The sequence below is a fragment of the Primulina tabacum genome, chromosome 12 (genome assembly GCF_025594145.1).
Source record: "Primulina tabacum isolate GXHZ01 chromosome 12, ASM2559414v2, whole genome shotgun sequence".
NCBI lineage: Eukaryota > Viridiplantae > Streptophyta > Magnoliopsida > Lamiales > Gesneriaceae > Primulina > Primulina tabacum.
This window is the reverse complement of record NC_134561.1, coordinates 35,824,369-35,839,418: the sequence shown is the minus strand read 5'-3', so window position 1 is coordinate 35,839,418 and position 15,050 is coordinate 35,824,369. Positions and strand designations below refer to the sequence as shown.

The 15,050-nt window shown below is 33.7% G+C and overlaps 1 protein-coding gene across 2 annotated transcripts; it reads right to left on the bottom strand.

The window, feature by feature from the left end:
- Positions 1 to 1,065: 1,065 nt before the first annotated feature.
- Positions 1,066 to 14,431, bottom strand: LOC142521255 (calmodulin-binding protein 60 D-like). 2 transcript variants are annotated; one of them, XM_075624486.1, is made up of 8 exons: positions 13,994 to 14,431; positions 13,449 to 13,576; positions 2,953 to 3,104; positions 2,413 to 2,882; positions 2,164 to 2,324; positions 1,869 to 2,060; positions 1,429 to 1,672; positions 1,146 to 1,322 (listed from the first exon to the last, which is right to left on the bottom strand). In XM_075624486.1, exons 2-8 carry the CDS (start codon positions 13,476 to 13,478, stop codon positions 1,291 to 1,293), a joined length of 1,281 nt encoding a protein of 426 aa, XP_075480601.1. In that variant the 5' UTR covers positions 13,479 to 13,576; positions 13,994 to 14,431; the 3' UTR covers positions 1,146 to 1,290. The 2 variants fall into 2 exon arrangements, with proteins under 2 accessions (XP_075480600.1, XP_075480601.1); XM_075624485.1 differs by having other exon boundaries at positions 1,066 to 1,672.
- Between the last annotated feature and the right edge of the window lie 619 nt (positions 14,432 to 15,050).

The window sequence follows — 15,050 nt, the reverse complement described above, 5'->3', positions numbered from 1 at the left end:
TAACATTATAAATTTATATATTGGATAAACAATTCACTTCGATTTTATTTTTCCAATTCCACATGGATCATAAATTTGCAATATTGAATAATAGCTTGTGTATTATAATTGAGGATTTTAATGGATGGGTATTCCTATGTATTTTTTCAAGTGTATAACCGTAATATATACAATCTTTTATATGCAGGGACGGATCAACTCAAATATTTTAAATCCTACAGCAGTTCAAGCGTTACGTTTCGATTGCTTTATTCAAAAGAAACAATTATTACAGCCCAACATAAAATATTCATAAGGTAAATTTTGGATAGTTTGTTGCATATACATGTGTATTTGAATGTCTGTCAAAAGAGATGATTACCTCATATTAAAAAGTTATATTTTGGAACAAAGTATGATAAACTTATGAAATATATAATTATAAACTAATTAATTATATATCTAAAATAAATCTATTTCCAGATATGTGTGTGGATGTTTTAATTCACAAATATTATATTAAAAAAAATAGTTTTCATCTTGTTTTTGTGTGTCAGGATATCGATTTCCTATACGCTAAATAATTGTTCAATTTGGATTAGTGTTTGATCGATGAAGTTATGCAAATTAAACAAGAAAATTTCGAATGTATTATGTATGGCCAAGATAGTTGAAGAATGTTAAAGCTACCACTGATGTACGACCAACATTTTTTAGGACAAAATTTGTGTGAGACGGTCTCACGAGTCGTATTTTGTGAGACAGATCTTTTATTTGGATCATCCATGAAAAAGTATTACTTTTTATACTAAGAGTATTACTTTTATTGTGAATATCGGTAGGATTGACCCGTCTCACAGATAAAGATTCGTGAAATCGTCTCACAAGAGATCTACTCCATTTTTTATACAATGTAGAAAAAAATATCTAATATGCTTTATTTATATTTTATCAGTTGAAAATCAACATTCATTTCGAAATAAAGCATTTAAATAAATTAAAGTTTCAATAACAAATCCATATAAAATCAATATAGTAATTGCAAAGATCACATCAAAAATCAAATAAATTTTTTTTTTTTTTCGCGTCAAATTTTCTGCTTCTTCCAGGCTGGATTAGCTTCAAATTTTGACAATTTCCTGATTAGGCGCCATTTGGATAAGCAACGAAACAGCATCCTGTACTTCCTCCAAACTGCAGAAGAACTACCAATAACATCCGACTCGGCTAACATAATCCCATTTTCGTCCATACTTGCAACAATATTCATGTCATCTACGAATTCTTGTTGCTGCATACCATAACCATAAACTACACATCCGATATCTGAATCGTCTGGTCTCCTGCCAAGATCCATATCAGAATATCGGTCAGCCCACAAGGGTGAATCAACCATGTAGCCCAGATCATCTGTACCGAACCAGCCACTATATACCGATGTATCTACACCTGCATTGAGGTTTCTGGGATGATCGAGTAGTGGATCCAGATATTTTCCGTCGATGGAAGAATCGATCATTGTACTAGTTCCAGTATCAGGATTTGCATCGCGATGGCCTGGAGTGCCAGAACTCGACGGCTTGAGAGAGGCTTTTATGGCAGCCATGTGCTGTTGAAGAGAATTCAGATCATCAAAAGAGGTGACATTTTCCCAGTGTTCAAGAGCATATGACAATAACTTGTCAGCATAAACCTGTCATAAAAAGGTTAACAACTGGTTTAGTTCTACAAATCAAACCAAAACAGGGCTTTGTTTCGGATTTTCTTGATAAAATTTGCTTGGGTTTGGGCAGATATTATATTAGCACAGCTCGTTTTCCTAATAAATTAAAAGGAAGGAAACAAAACGAAAGAAAGAAAGAGAATTTAGAGTGTTCTTTGAAGTATACCTTCTTGTTTTCAGACAACATATTCGCAGCAGCATACTGGCCTTCTGAACACAGTCCTTGCAACTTCCCGCAAATGTCAAAAACTACGGAGGAATTTTCGTGGGAATTTATGTAACAGTACATCCTGTCACTCTGGCATTTCTTAGCATGGCTTACAGTGGCTTCCCACTTCTTTCCCTTCAGACCAACAATCTACATATAAACCAATAAAGGGAAATGCATCCATTAGCAATTTTTAAAGTTAAAAGAATAAGAAGGAAAAAAGCAGAGAAAAGGTAAGTAAAAAGAATGTTACATTTTGCAGTTCTTGATGATTTATCAGGAGCTGGATCAGAAATTTCCCGACGGTATGGATTCCTTTGGCTTTCAGACGCTCATGTATCTTACCACGTCTTTGTATATTTTTCAGTTCCCAAATCTTAGACTCCAGATTTGGGAACTCGATTTTCTTGGAATCTAAAGATCAGATATAACAAATCAAGTGATAGTAAAGACAAAGAAACCGACGATTTGTTTAGATTAAGGTGGGATAGACGAAACTTACATTTGCTGCGGTAACTCTTGACTTTAAGAGATTCAGTCTTGGCTTCTTTCACAATGAACCCATCAAACTTTTCAGCAACTCTTGCCCCTAATCGGAACACCGGTGGCTTCACATCGATCGCATGATGTCTGAACTTGACATTCCTCAAAACACCTCTGCCACCTTCTAGTTTGCACACATTTCCTTCAAGAAGAGGCAACTTCCCTTCCACTCTCACAATTTTTTCTTCGAATTCTCCTGCTGTCGGATCATCGGATCCATTTTCGAGTGCAACTATTTCAACACTCGAAGATGCTATGGGTCCAGCATCGACTATGGCCCGAGTGCTGCTATCAAGTAGAACCAGTTCAATAAAAGTGGAGTCCATTCCTTTTATTTCTTCACCTGTGGAGATCGGCTGACAAATCTTGTTCAAGAACAGGAGCTCCATGTTTTTCGGATTCGGTACTGGAATCGGATCCTGAAGCATCCTGTGGATTGAATGGAGGCCATTTCATTATTTTCACCACAATTTGTATTGTTCCATATATAATTTCTTACCTCATGACTTGTGTTAAAATCCTAGTCTCAAATTGTTTCCATTGATTTTCAAGCTCAATCCTTTCCAATCTCAATGTTTCTTGCATCCTTGTTTCTCTCAACTTCCATTGTTCTTCTATACTTGCCCATTCCAGTTTGAACATTTCCTCCACCTGGTTGCAGAAGTTTTTAATTTTGCTTAGGTACACTATGAATATATAATATTATTGCTTATTATGTTGATGATATCTATCTATAATATGTCACGCCCTGAAATCGGGATTAATCGACATCGCCGTTGTTTTACAACCACACAATTGAAAACAACAAGCATTGTAGTACAATATAAACCAAAAACCCGTTTATTACTCATAATCAATTCTAAAATTGTCTTTATAAATTTTTAAAACGATAAAAATATGCGGAAACGCTTAAAACTTATTAAGCGAAAACTAAAATAAACTTCTTGATTTACTTAATATCAGCCCCAAAACCGTCTTGTTCATCTTCATTGATTTCTTCTTCTGACTTATCTTGGGATGTTAGAGTAAGGGGTGAGTGATATGGTCGTCACTCAGTAAGTGCGGACCATTCGAGCACATACATAACGAATACACATAAATTTCGAAAACCACATATCATATTATGCATAACATGAGTCTCATAACATGTCATCATCATAACCATAAGCATAATTTTGGCCAAGACATTGAGATTCCTCAATTTTCCATGGTTTACTGATATCAGTCTCTAATTTTTACTCATCTAAGGGGGCGAGGCCGTATAACGGTTACAATCCCACCGTGTAAGGGCCATAAACATATTATGCATATTGGGATTCCCACCCATATTCAGTTGAATCATCACAGTGCTCAAAACATAAAATATACGATAATCGTATTAAGAAGTGGTAGAAGAAGAATTGCACTCGACCGTAATTTTCGAAAAAACGAAATAATTCATAAACGAAATTATACTTTTAAAACAAGCTCACTTACTTCAGATCTGGATGAAAAGAAAACGTGAAAGGTTTTGTGTAATGGGATTTTCGAATTTCCCCCTGAGTCTGAACTGCAACAAAGCTTCGCTGCTCTACAGAATTTGGAGAGCAAAATTTCGAAAATGTGGAGTGTTTGAATGGTGTGAAATCTTGAATGACTCAGGGTGTTATTTATAGGGATGAAGTAAAAATCTTACCATAATTCGGTTGATATTCCTTCCAAAATTTCGAGATAATTCTTCCATAAATATCGAGATGTACCTTCCATTACCAAATTCTGAAATTTGATGATGGACTGGATGGTTGAATGTAGACTGTTTTCTTGTACAAATTCATAATATATCTGGACAGTACTGAAAATTTGATAGCTTCTTTGTTGAGAAAACTATCTTGTATGCAATATTTCTTCCAAATTTGATTGATATCCAGCCTTATTTCGAAATTAATACATTATTTTCACTGGATTTTCATAACCGAATCCTTGATCGAATCAGTCTATCTTAAAAAAATAGTTCAGCTAGTTAGACTGTTATAACCAGACGGTTAGATATAATATAGTTATATTATATAAATATTAATATAATATAATCAGTGATATATTTTGTGAGAACCCAAATTTTTGGGCACATAATTAATTAAATATAGACATGTATAAGAATTTATTTTCGAGCTATAATAAATTCGAAAATATAAATAATACATGGAATTCAAAATCCAGTGCAAGATACACAGTAAATTAAGGCTGTATATTCACTTAATTGGAAGTAAATATTACAAACAAGACAGCTTTTCTCAACAAGGAGGCATATCAATATTTATGGAAGGAGCATCTCCCAATTTTAGAAAAAAATTAATTGGTTTATGGTAAGATTCTCACCCAGCACCTATAAATACCCCCTAGGCCTTTAAAAATTTCACCCCTCATTCCAGCAAGCAATTTTCGAAATTTTCTCTCACAAGTGCTCCCAAGAATTTTCAAAATTTTTGTTCTCTAAAATTCTGCTGCAGTCATCAAAATTCTGTCAAAGTTCAGAAATTTGTTTCTCTCGCTCAGAAAATCAGAATCAGATCTCCATCGTTCCGAATATGCATTCATATGTTTTGAACAATCATATCCAAAATTCAGCAAAATCCAACGGTTAGTTTTTTCTTTCCAGCCTTCGCAAGAAAACTGCTCAGATTCTAGGTGAGAACAGCATACCTACAGTTTTTCGTCCATGAACAGGTTAAAATGACTTCCAAACCCGATCTCCACCTTTCATAATTTATTTGACGTACTTATTAATGTACTGTCGAGCCCGATCCAACGGTGCAATAAGGCGCAAGGAATTTTTAAAACGGCTGATTTTCCGTAGATGTGTTGCTATGTTTTCGAAGTGTCGATTGAGTGATTCTTCTATGATTTTTGAATTCTTCATGTTTTCTTCCAGTCTAAGGTAAGTGGGCTTGTTTTAAATCCTTAATTTCGATTATGTGTCTTCTTGTTTTCGAAAAATTTGGTCGAGCACCGTCATTCTGTTTTTACGTTTTTTGTGCGATTTTGATACGTTTACGTGTTGGCACTATGAGGATTCACTGAAAATGGTTGGGAATCCCAACATATGGCCCTTCACGGTGGTATAGAACCATTTTATGACCTCGTCCACTTAGAGAACAGTAAACCATAGAAGGTCCAAAAATCGCAGTGCTGTTATGATATGAATATGATGATATGTTATGGAAAAACATGATATGTTTATGTGTCATTTTCGAAAATTGTGTAAATAAATTTATATTGTGCTCGAACGGCCCCCACTTGTTGTTTGACGACCATCACTCACCTCTTACTCTACCCTCTCCCAGACAAATCAGAAGAAGAAATAAAGAAAGAAGAATCGGACACCAGTTTTAAGGCTGATAGTTGACGCATGAAGAATTTTAAATAAGAAGTGATATTGTGAGTTTTTAATTCAAGTTATAAAAGCTTCCGCAGATTTTTCAGAGTTACTATTGTAAAGACGATTCCATTTTTATAGAATTTATGATATAAACTGGTTTTGGTTTAAACTGTACTACGAGGCTTGTTGTTTAGCAATTATGTGATTGTTGAATAACGTCAGTGTCGACTAACCCCGGTATCGGGACGTGACCTTTAAGTGGTATAAGAGCCGCCAAGTTCATAATCTAGTTGGAGAAGAAAAAAATCGATCAGATTATGCAAAAGCGACAATGCAGTCCCCCTCCGAAACGGCCAAATGAGTAATATTCACAATTCGTTGTGAGGCATAGTCTGAAAACGTGAAAATCCTTCATTTAGACCTTCTAAATCGTGTTTTGCTATTTTAGGAAAGTTTCATAAAACTCATAACTTTTCGTTAGGGAACTCAGAATTTAATTTCCGTCAACTGTTCTGGAATCCTCTCGACGTATTCTTTCTATTCATGGGTCAATGTCCGAAATTTCTATTTTTGGAAAATTTCTCGAAAAATTTCGTTCAACATTTTTTTCTTGAACTACTCGTCGAATTTTTATGGAATTGTATTATAAGGACAATTAGTATTTGCGTATATTGTTAGAGATAAGTTGACTTTAAGCTTTTGAATTAAGAAAAAAAATTTGACTCGGGGATGATATGTTATTTATAAAAACTAATATAAGAAAAGTTGATATAAGAATTATATTATAAGTTTTGGGTATTCCAATAGAGAAATTGATTTTGTGTTAATAGTTAACTGTTAGGGCATTAAGTTTGAGTTATTAAGAATGCTAAGCGCCAATTTTAAATATGTAGGACCTGAAATATCTTGTGAGACAATATCTTCATGTTAAGGAATTTATATTATTTTGGGATAAAAAGTAGGCTACAACCTTACGTAAATAAAATAAGTTATGAGATATTGATATGTATCAAGTAAAGTATAGTACAATAAGTTTTGATTTTTATGGTATTAAGAATGATTCAAAGAGAATGATGACATTCAATGAACTCCCTTGTGTTAGAGCGTGACATGCTCATGGTCTTGATGAAAGTAAGATTTAGTAAAAGAATAATTATTTGAGGTAATGACTAGATTATAATTTTTGGGATTTAAGTCAATAAGCTATAGATCGATATTGAGTTAAGTTTCAATATTCTATAAGGGTTTTAATTTTTGAGATAGTAATCGGGATAATTTCAAGATAGAATAAATTAGTATCAATTCGCATATGTTTAGTTCTGACTTGATTCAACTCACTTCGGTAAATTTCGACGTCATCCTAGGGATGAATGGTTATCTAAGAGCCGTGCAATAGTAGATGACCAGAGTAATGTCAAACTCTGAACCCCGAACCAAGAAGAAATCAGGTACCATGGCGATGCCAAGGAACAGTAATATAACATTTTTCTGTTTCCCAGACTTGGAAAGCCATAATATCGGGAGAAGAAGTTTACCTAGCAATGGTGAACAAAGTGCAAGAAGGAGATGAGCTGAAGTTGAAAGATATTCCAGTAATATAATTATATATATTAGAGACAAATGTTTGAGTGTTAGTTTTGATATTAGAAAAAAGTTGCACCAAAATTTAGTTAGGTATCTCCCTTAATTAATGGTATATATATATAAATACAAATATTTCTTTAATTATTAATTAAATAAAATTCTAAAACCTTAAAAAAAACATTGTTAATGATAAGTCGGGTATCTGAACCCGATCTGTAAAGCCCCAAAAATTTTTAGGTCCACGCGAACCACATGCATATAAATTATTAAATTCTTTGTGTATTTCAATTAAATGATTTAATTGCATTAATTAATTATGTTGTGCATATTTACATGTTTAAAATATATTTTTCTACATGGTTGCATTAAAATATATTTTTAAAAGTTATTCGAGTTGCGATCGAGGAACGGAGACCGAAGGCTGAAAAAATAGAAAATGTTTTTATTAAATAATTGTTTTCAATTATTTAAATTAAGGGTGATGCTTTTTCTTATTTTTGAAAATAATGGGTTTTTGAGGTGATTTTATATACCGGAACGTAATTTTATCGGTGTTGGATTTTTAACAAAAACACCAACGTTTTGGCAATCCGGCTAATAAATTCATAAACTTATGGGGGTGTATTGGTTATAGACTTTTAATGACTTTTATGGAGTTTAAAAGTCTAGAGGTATTCAAAATAGACTTTTATATACTCCATAAAAGTTTAGTGGTATTCAATGTGAACTTTTGTAGAATTTTAAAAAGTCATGTGGTATTCAAACTTGACTTTTAAAAACTCTAAAAAAGTCTATAGGTATTCAAAATGTCAATAGATTTTTAATGACTCTGTAGAATTCTATTAAGTACAACAATAAAATGTCAACAAAAGTCTTTGATTCAACCTAAAGATTTGGATGTACATTTAATTGATAAATCTCCCAAATTCAATACAAACTTTCATTATTTTCTCATCTATTTATTTTTTCTTTTATTTGTACTTTTTAAAAACATAATTAAAATTTAATTTTTTTATTAATTATTATATAACATTTTATTTTTAATTATTTTCTTTAATTTTAGTTAATCTATATCTTAAATTATTGTATAAACAAATTCATACCGATACTTTACCAAAATTTTCAGTATACCGAACCAAAAAAACCTTATATTTTAAAAAAATTATAATTTATTGTTTTAATATATTATATATTTTAACATTTTTGTATATTTTTCCGATATTTCGGTATATACCAAAATTTTCAAATTGTATATCGTTACCGTACCGAAAATTCGGTATTGTTACCGTACCATACCGAAATCTTCGATATACTTAAAATTTGGTAAATTCAATATTTTTTGTTAATGTAATCTCGGTATACCGAAAATTCGGTATTTTTTCCCCACCCATAACAGAGCTTGTATTGGCATGTGCTATATTACACAATTTTCTTTGAAAGAAGTGTCAATTTGATAAATTTCAAATTGAACTATATAATGAAGATCAATTGTCTTCATCAGCACAAGTTTATGAAGGTGACGACTTTGATCAGTTATTTAATACTCAAAAACAACAACGAGCAAATGCTAATGCATGGAGGGATACCATAGTCAATGGAATGTAGAACGATGTTGATCAAATTGTCAGTAATGATTAGATTTTTTTTATAAAAGACTACTCATTATTTTGAGTGTTCTTTTAATAAAATTTTATTATGAACTTATAAAAATATTATCATTAATATGTTGAATTGACATAAAGAATTGAAATTTTGATTTCAATAAATTGGATAGTTCATTTGTCATTTTTCACAAATTAAATTGATTTAACTTTTAAGTAAGTAAAATTCATTTACATTCATAAATAAAAAAATAATTTAAAATTGAAGAGGTTATCTATGTCCAATAATTATTTTAATAAAAAATAAATCACAATTTTAAACTACAAAATTCACATAATTCTATGAAAAAGTTTACAAAAGTCTACAAAAACCTTGAAAAAAGTCTATAAGAGTCTATGAAATTTGTTTTACAATTCTATGAGATTCTATAAAAGTCAACAAAAATCCATCAACTACACAAAAGTCCATCATTTAAAAAAAGTCATTAAAAATATTTGAAAATATAGAATGAATACACCCCCCTATTCTAGCAAAATAATGAGCCTAAGTTTAATTAAGGTATTATTAACTATTTGAAGTGTTAAACCCACCCTTAACCGACACAATTCACACGCCACTTCAGATTTGCACACACCACAACTCAAATTTTACACGGCACACACAAGTGAGAGTTGAAGGAAAAAGCATCAAAAGTTGCAAGGATTTTCAAGTCGTCGTTTCCTCCTCGTCGTTCTTCAATCGTCAACGTTTTTATCGTGTGTTAATTACGCAAAGGCACGCCGTATTTTTTCCTTCAAACATCTATCACACCATAGTATTTTATTTAATGAATTTTTGCATGAAAACAAGTCACACAATTCACAATTTTCGTAACTATGCTCATGCTTGTGTTTAGACCTTTGTTATTGGATTCAAAACATGTTTTTATATGTTTTAAGAGTGCTGCCATGATTAGGATTTGATCGCCTTGTTTTTACAAGAGTTAGGATCCTAAACCACCCACAAAAACATCGCACATCAGGTATCAAACAAGCTGGAACAGAAACTGTGCTTGTGTTGGAAGGGCTCGAGTTGTGTGGGTTTTGCTACTGGGCTTGGATTTGGTTGGGACCAGGGCTGGGCTAGAGTCACGTGAGGGGTCAAGGGAAGAGTCCTAGCCACGCTAGTACTCGAGCCAAGGGGCTGGGGAGGAGTCCTAGCCACCCGCGCACACCAGCACAAGCAGTGCCATTGTGTGCAGCAGCGTGCAGATGATTAAGGGGCTCGGTCAGGGGCTTTGGCTGGGCTAAGCTAGGTCCGTTAGGGTCTAGAGAAGGTGGTTCAGGGTTGGGATAAGGGCTGGAGTGGTGGGCTGGCTGGCTGCTGGCTCGGGAGAACACAAGAAAACGTGAGGGAAGCATGTGCTGTGCGAGAAGTTGCTGTCATGGGCAGAGCTTCGGGCGCGAGCTCAAGGGCTGGGGCTGGCCTGGGCTGGGTCTGGGCGTGGTCCAGGGAGGGTTAGGTTCATGAGGGGTCAAGTGGTTATCAGCTGGTAGTGTCCTAGAGGGAGGAGGAGTCCTATTGTCCAAGGGAAGCTCACATACACACACGCAGGCAGCAGGGTCCAGGGTGCAGGGGCTTTAACGAGGGCCAGGGGCTGGTCATTATGGTTCATAGATGAGTTTGTTAGATTTTGGCTCAAGGTGGCTTGGGCGTGGCTCGAGTAAATTAGGAGTTGGCTCGGGTGGTTTGATTAAGTGTCAAAAACGAAAATTAAAGAAGGAAAAATTAATCCATGGGTCCACGGGTGTGGCTCATGAGTTGGAAGGGTAGAATAAATCTATTAAATGCTATGTTTAAAGTTTGGGATAAAAATAACGAGTTTTGGAATTATCCGGGATTTAATCGCCGCACGAAACGCTAATTAAAGAATTAATTGAAACGCCTAGTTGTAAGCTTTATAAAATTATGAAAAATTATATTTAAGCTCAAATAATTATTAAAAGTCTAAGTTTTTAATTTGAGAATTTTATATTAAGGATTGGTTTAATCCGCGATTAAAATGCATTAATACGTCACATTTAAAGATTAATTTAAAAGTTCTCGATTTAAGCTAAATAAAAATACGAGAAAATTCATGTAAACTTAAATAATTATTTGGGACATGTTAGAGTCAATGAAATTAAGAAAATATCAAAAACGTGGAATTTTACGCCTAGGGGTAAAACGGTCTTTTTACACCTAGAAATTAGTAAACGTCATGGCAGTGCCCCTGAATTCTGTTTTTTGTGCTAATATGATTATTTTCAATGGTTATGAATGTTTATGGAATTTTGCATGTTAAAATGATTATTTTAAATGTTTATGATTTAAAATGTCAAAATGTTATTTTAAATGTTTTGATGTTAAAATGTCATTTTAAATGTTTATGGATTTTTAATATGTTCAAATGTTTATTTTAAACGATTATGAATTTTTATGATAGAACGATAATGTTAAAAGACATGTTGCATGCTTGGTTTTAAAATAAAACGATATTATTATGCATGTTTTTATTAAGTGATGGAAATTCGACATGTTGAAGGACGTGAAGGGATTGTGACTAATACGATGATATGTTGGAGATATCGTGAGGGTTATGGTCTCAGTGGGAGCCCGACGATCGTATTTTCATTGATACGAATATGATGATATGATAATATGAATGGGGATGTCGTGAGGGGAGAAGGCCCCAGAGGGAGCCCATTTACGAGAGAAGGCCCCAGAGGGAACCCATTTATGGGAAAAGGCCCCCGAAGGAGCCCGTCTATGGGAGAAGTCCCCCGAGGGAGCCCCGGCGATCGCATTTCCATATGAGGATATGATAGGCCGGCCAAGGCCCAGTTGACGGGTGAGAGTGTTGTTTGTGTCCCGCCGCCCAGTACTGTGGTTTTCTCTAGATGGATCCATCGCCCAATACGTTTAAGAATACGAGTCACAATCACGATCTGAATTCAAAAAATATGAATATGATACGTTAATATGAATATGAATATGTTGATATGAAAATGTTTACGTAGAGTTTATGGACAAGTTTATGTTTAAAGTTGGTGCATCATTATGAAAATGTTTTTATTTAAAGTTTATGCATTATGAAAATGTTTTTATTTAAAGTTTATGCACCATAAAAATGTTTATGAAAATGGATTTGTTTAAATTTTATGCATCTTCATGAAAACGATATTTTAAGTACAAGTATTTTTCACTGTTGTATGTGATCTGTATATGTAGTACTCGTTTTCAAGAATATGACATGTTGAGTCTTTAGACTCACTAGGTGTGATTGATGCAGGTGATTATGATAATAATGTTTAAGGAGGTCTTGATGGTTGATCTGACTGGACTGAAGGTGCATATAACCCGAGGACCGACGCTAGTTTTCCGCACTAGTTATGATTCATGATTTTAAGTTATATTAAAGATATTTTTACGACAATTTATGTTTTTGAGAGATTTTTGAGAAGTTATAGTATGGACTATACTTTTCAAATGTTATTTTTAGGTTTAGTAAAATGTTGGGTTATTTTATGCTAAAATATTTCTTTTTGGTTTTCAAATTATAGCTGGTTGATTAATTTTAAAATGGTGTCAAAATTATTTTGTGGTTCGGCCGAATGCTATGTGAGGTTTGAAAAAAAAAATTCTAGTACTTTTTAAGAAAAATGAATAAGCAGACGTTTCACGATCGGATACTAATTTTAGTACCTCGAACAAAAATCGAGTTCGGGTTTATGCCCTAACCCGACATTTTTGAAAAATAACCGACCTTGGTTCGAGCACCCAGTATTTGAACCCGAAACTCCACCCCCCTGCTCAAGCTTTCTTGCAAAATGAGGCTAGGTCATAGAATGGCCCAAACCTAAGTGGGCTATCGCAATCTGTCGAACGAGTCGACCCGTAAAGTGTGGGTCTTATCTGGGCTATTTGGATCTTGATCCGATTGAATGCAAAAAATCTACCAGAATAATTCGATCATCGAGTATACAACTCTTCCTCAAAACTTATGATAATGTGCTCTAAAATATAAAATTAATTATCATAATAAGTAGATATGCTAAAAAAACTATGTGGTTTTAATAGAAAACCAAAACCAAAACCAAAACCAATAGATAGAGCTTTCAAAATAAGGTCGAACTTGGGGTCCGGCCTCCCCTCGCCACAGGTAGTGGCGGAGCCACATGCATATATACCCGGGTAGATAAATTCAAAATATTAAAGGATTCTAGAGTTTAAAATTCTAGTTCGGACATAGCCATATTTCTGGCTCCGCCACTTACCGCAAGTCCATGGAGATAGGGTCGAAACTCGAAAGTAAAAGTTTAGGGATCGAAAGTATTTTAGCTCGTAAAGTATATGTGCTAAAATTATATTTTTCCCTTTTTTTTTATAGCTATCTAATTCTAGTTATTTGATATGCATGAAATATACGTACTCACCATATTATAGATCCACTGATCATCCCCCATAGCTAGCTAATTGATTCCCTGATAGATTTTTACCAGCATGCCTCATTCATCCTCCGCCCCTCTCCAGAAAAAACCTCAAAATGCAGAAAACGAAAGATCTAAACAGACAACAGATTGAGATTGAGATCAAGATCAAGTCGACGACAAATTCAAGAACTTAATATCACCATGGTTTTAATAGAAAACCAAAACCATAGAGCTGTCGAAATAGGGTCGAACCTGGGGGCCTCCTCTCGCCGCAGGTAGTGGCGGCGGAGCCACATGCATGTATACTCGGGTAGATCAATTCAAAATATTAAAGGATTCTAAAGTTTAAAATTTTAGTTCGGACTGAGTCACATTTCTGGCTCCGCCACTTGCCACAAGTCTAAGGGGATAGGGCCGAAAGTAGAATGTTTAGGGATCGAAAGTATTTTAGCTCGTAAAGTATACGTGCTAAAATTATATTTTTCCCCTTTTTTTTATATAGATATCCAATTCTAGTTATTTGATATGCATGAAATACACGTACTCACCATATTATAGATCCACTGATCAGCCCCCATAGCTAGCTAATCAATTCCCTGATAAATTTTTAACAGCATGCCACAGTCATCATCCACCCCTCTCCAGAAAACCTCAAAATGCAGAAAACGAAATATCTAAACAGACAACAGATCGAGATTGAGATCGAGATCAAGTCGACGACAAATTCAAGAACTTAATATCACCATGGACAGACGGAGGCAAGAGTGGGAAGATTTTGAAAAGTATATATATTATACAGACAACAGATCGAGATCAAGTCGACGACAGATTCAAGAACTTAATATCACCATGGACAGACGGAGGCAAAGGTGGGGAAGATTTTAAAAAGTATATATATTATACAGACAACAGCTCGAGATCAAGTCGACGACATATTCAAGAACTTAATATCACCATGGACAGACGGAGGCAAGGGTGGGAAGATTTTAAAAAGTATACATACATATATATTATACGTACAGTTTTTTTGTGGGAAAAAAAATAGATTTAGATATGGTATATATATTATTGAGGTATTTTTGCCAAGAAGTTCGTGTGATGTTTCCACATTCACACGAGATACAGTCGCACACACAGACATATTCAGCCGACATTTTGAAGACATACAGAAGGTAATAAGTATTAATTTTCTCTTTTTAAGGATTTGACGGATGATTAACAAATAGTTTCGTAGTAAAAATTCTTATGAAATCGTCAAATGTAATTTTGTGAGACGATTTTCGATCCGACTAATAAAAATAATTTTTTTGTTTGTTGTTTTTGTTCTTGTCATTCTATATGTCAATACTCTGTTTTCACGTAATTTAAGATACAAATAATCATAATTTATGAACATATCTGATTATGCAATGATTTTAATTTTTTGTAAACAAAAAATATATATAAACATAAATAATGTTAGAATATAATAGTAGAAACTGTTTTTTTTTTTTTTAAAAAAAATATTTCTTAAACTTGTCTTCTTGTTCACAAAACACACGGTTTCTATTTTCTAAATATGGACAAAATTTATTAAAAAAAAAGTTCATATGAGATCGTCTCACT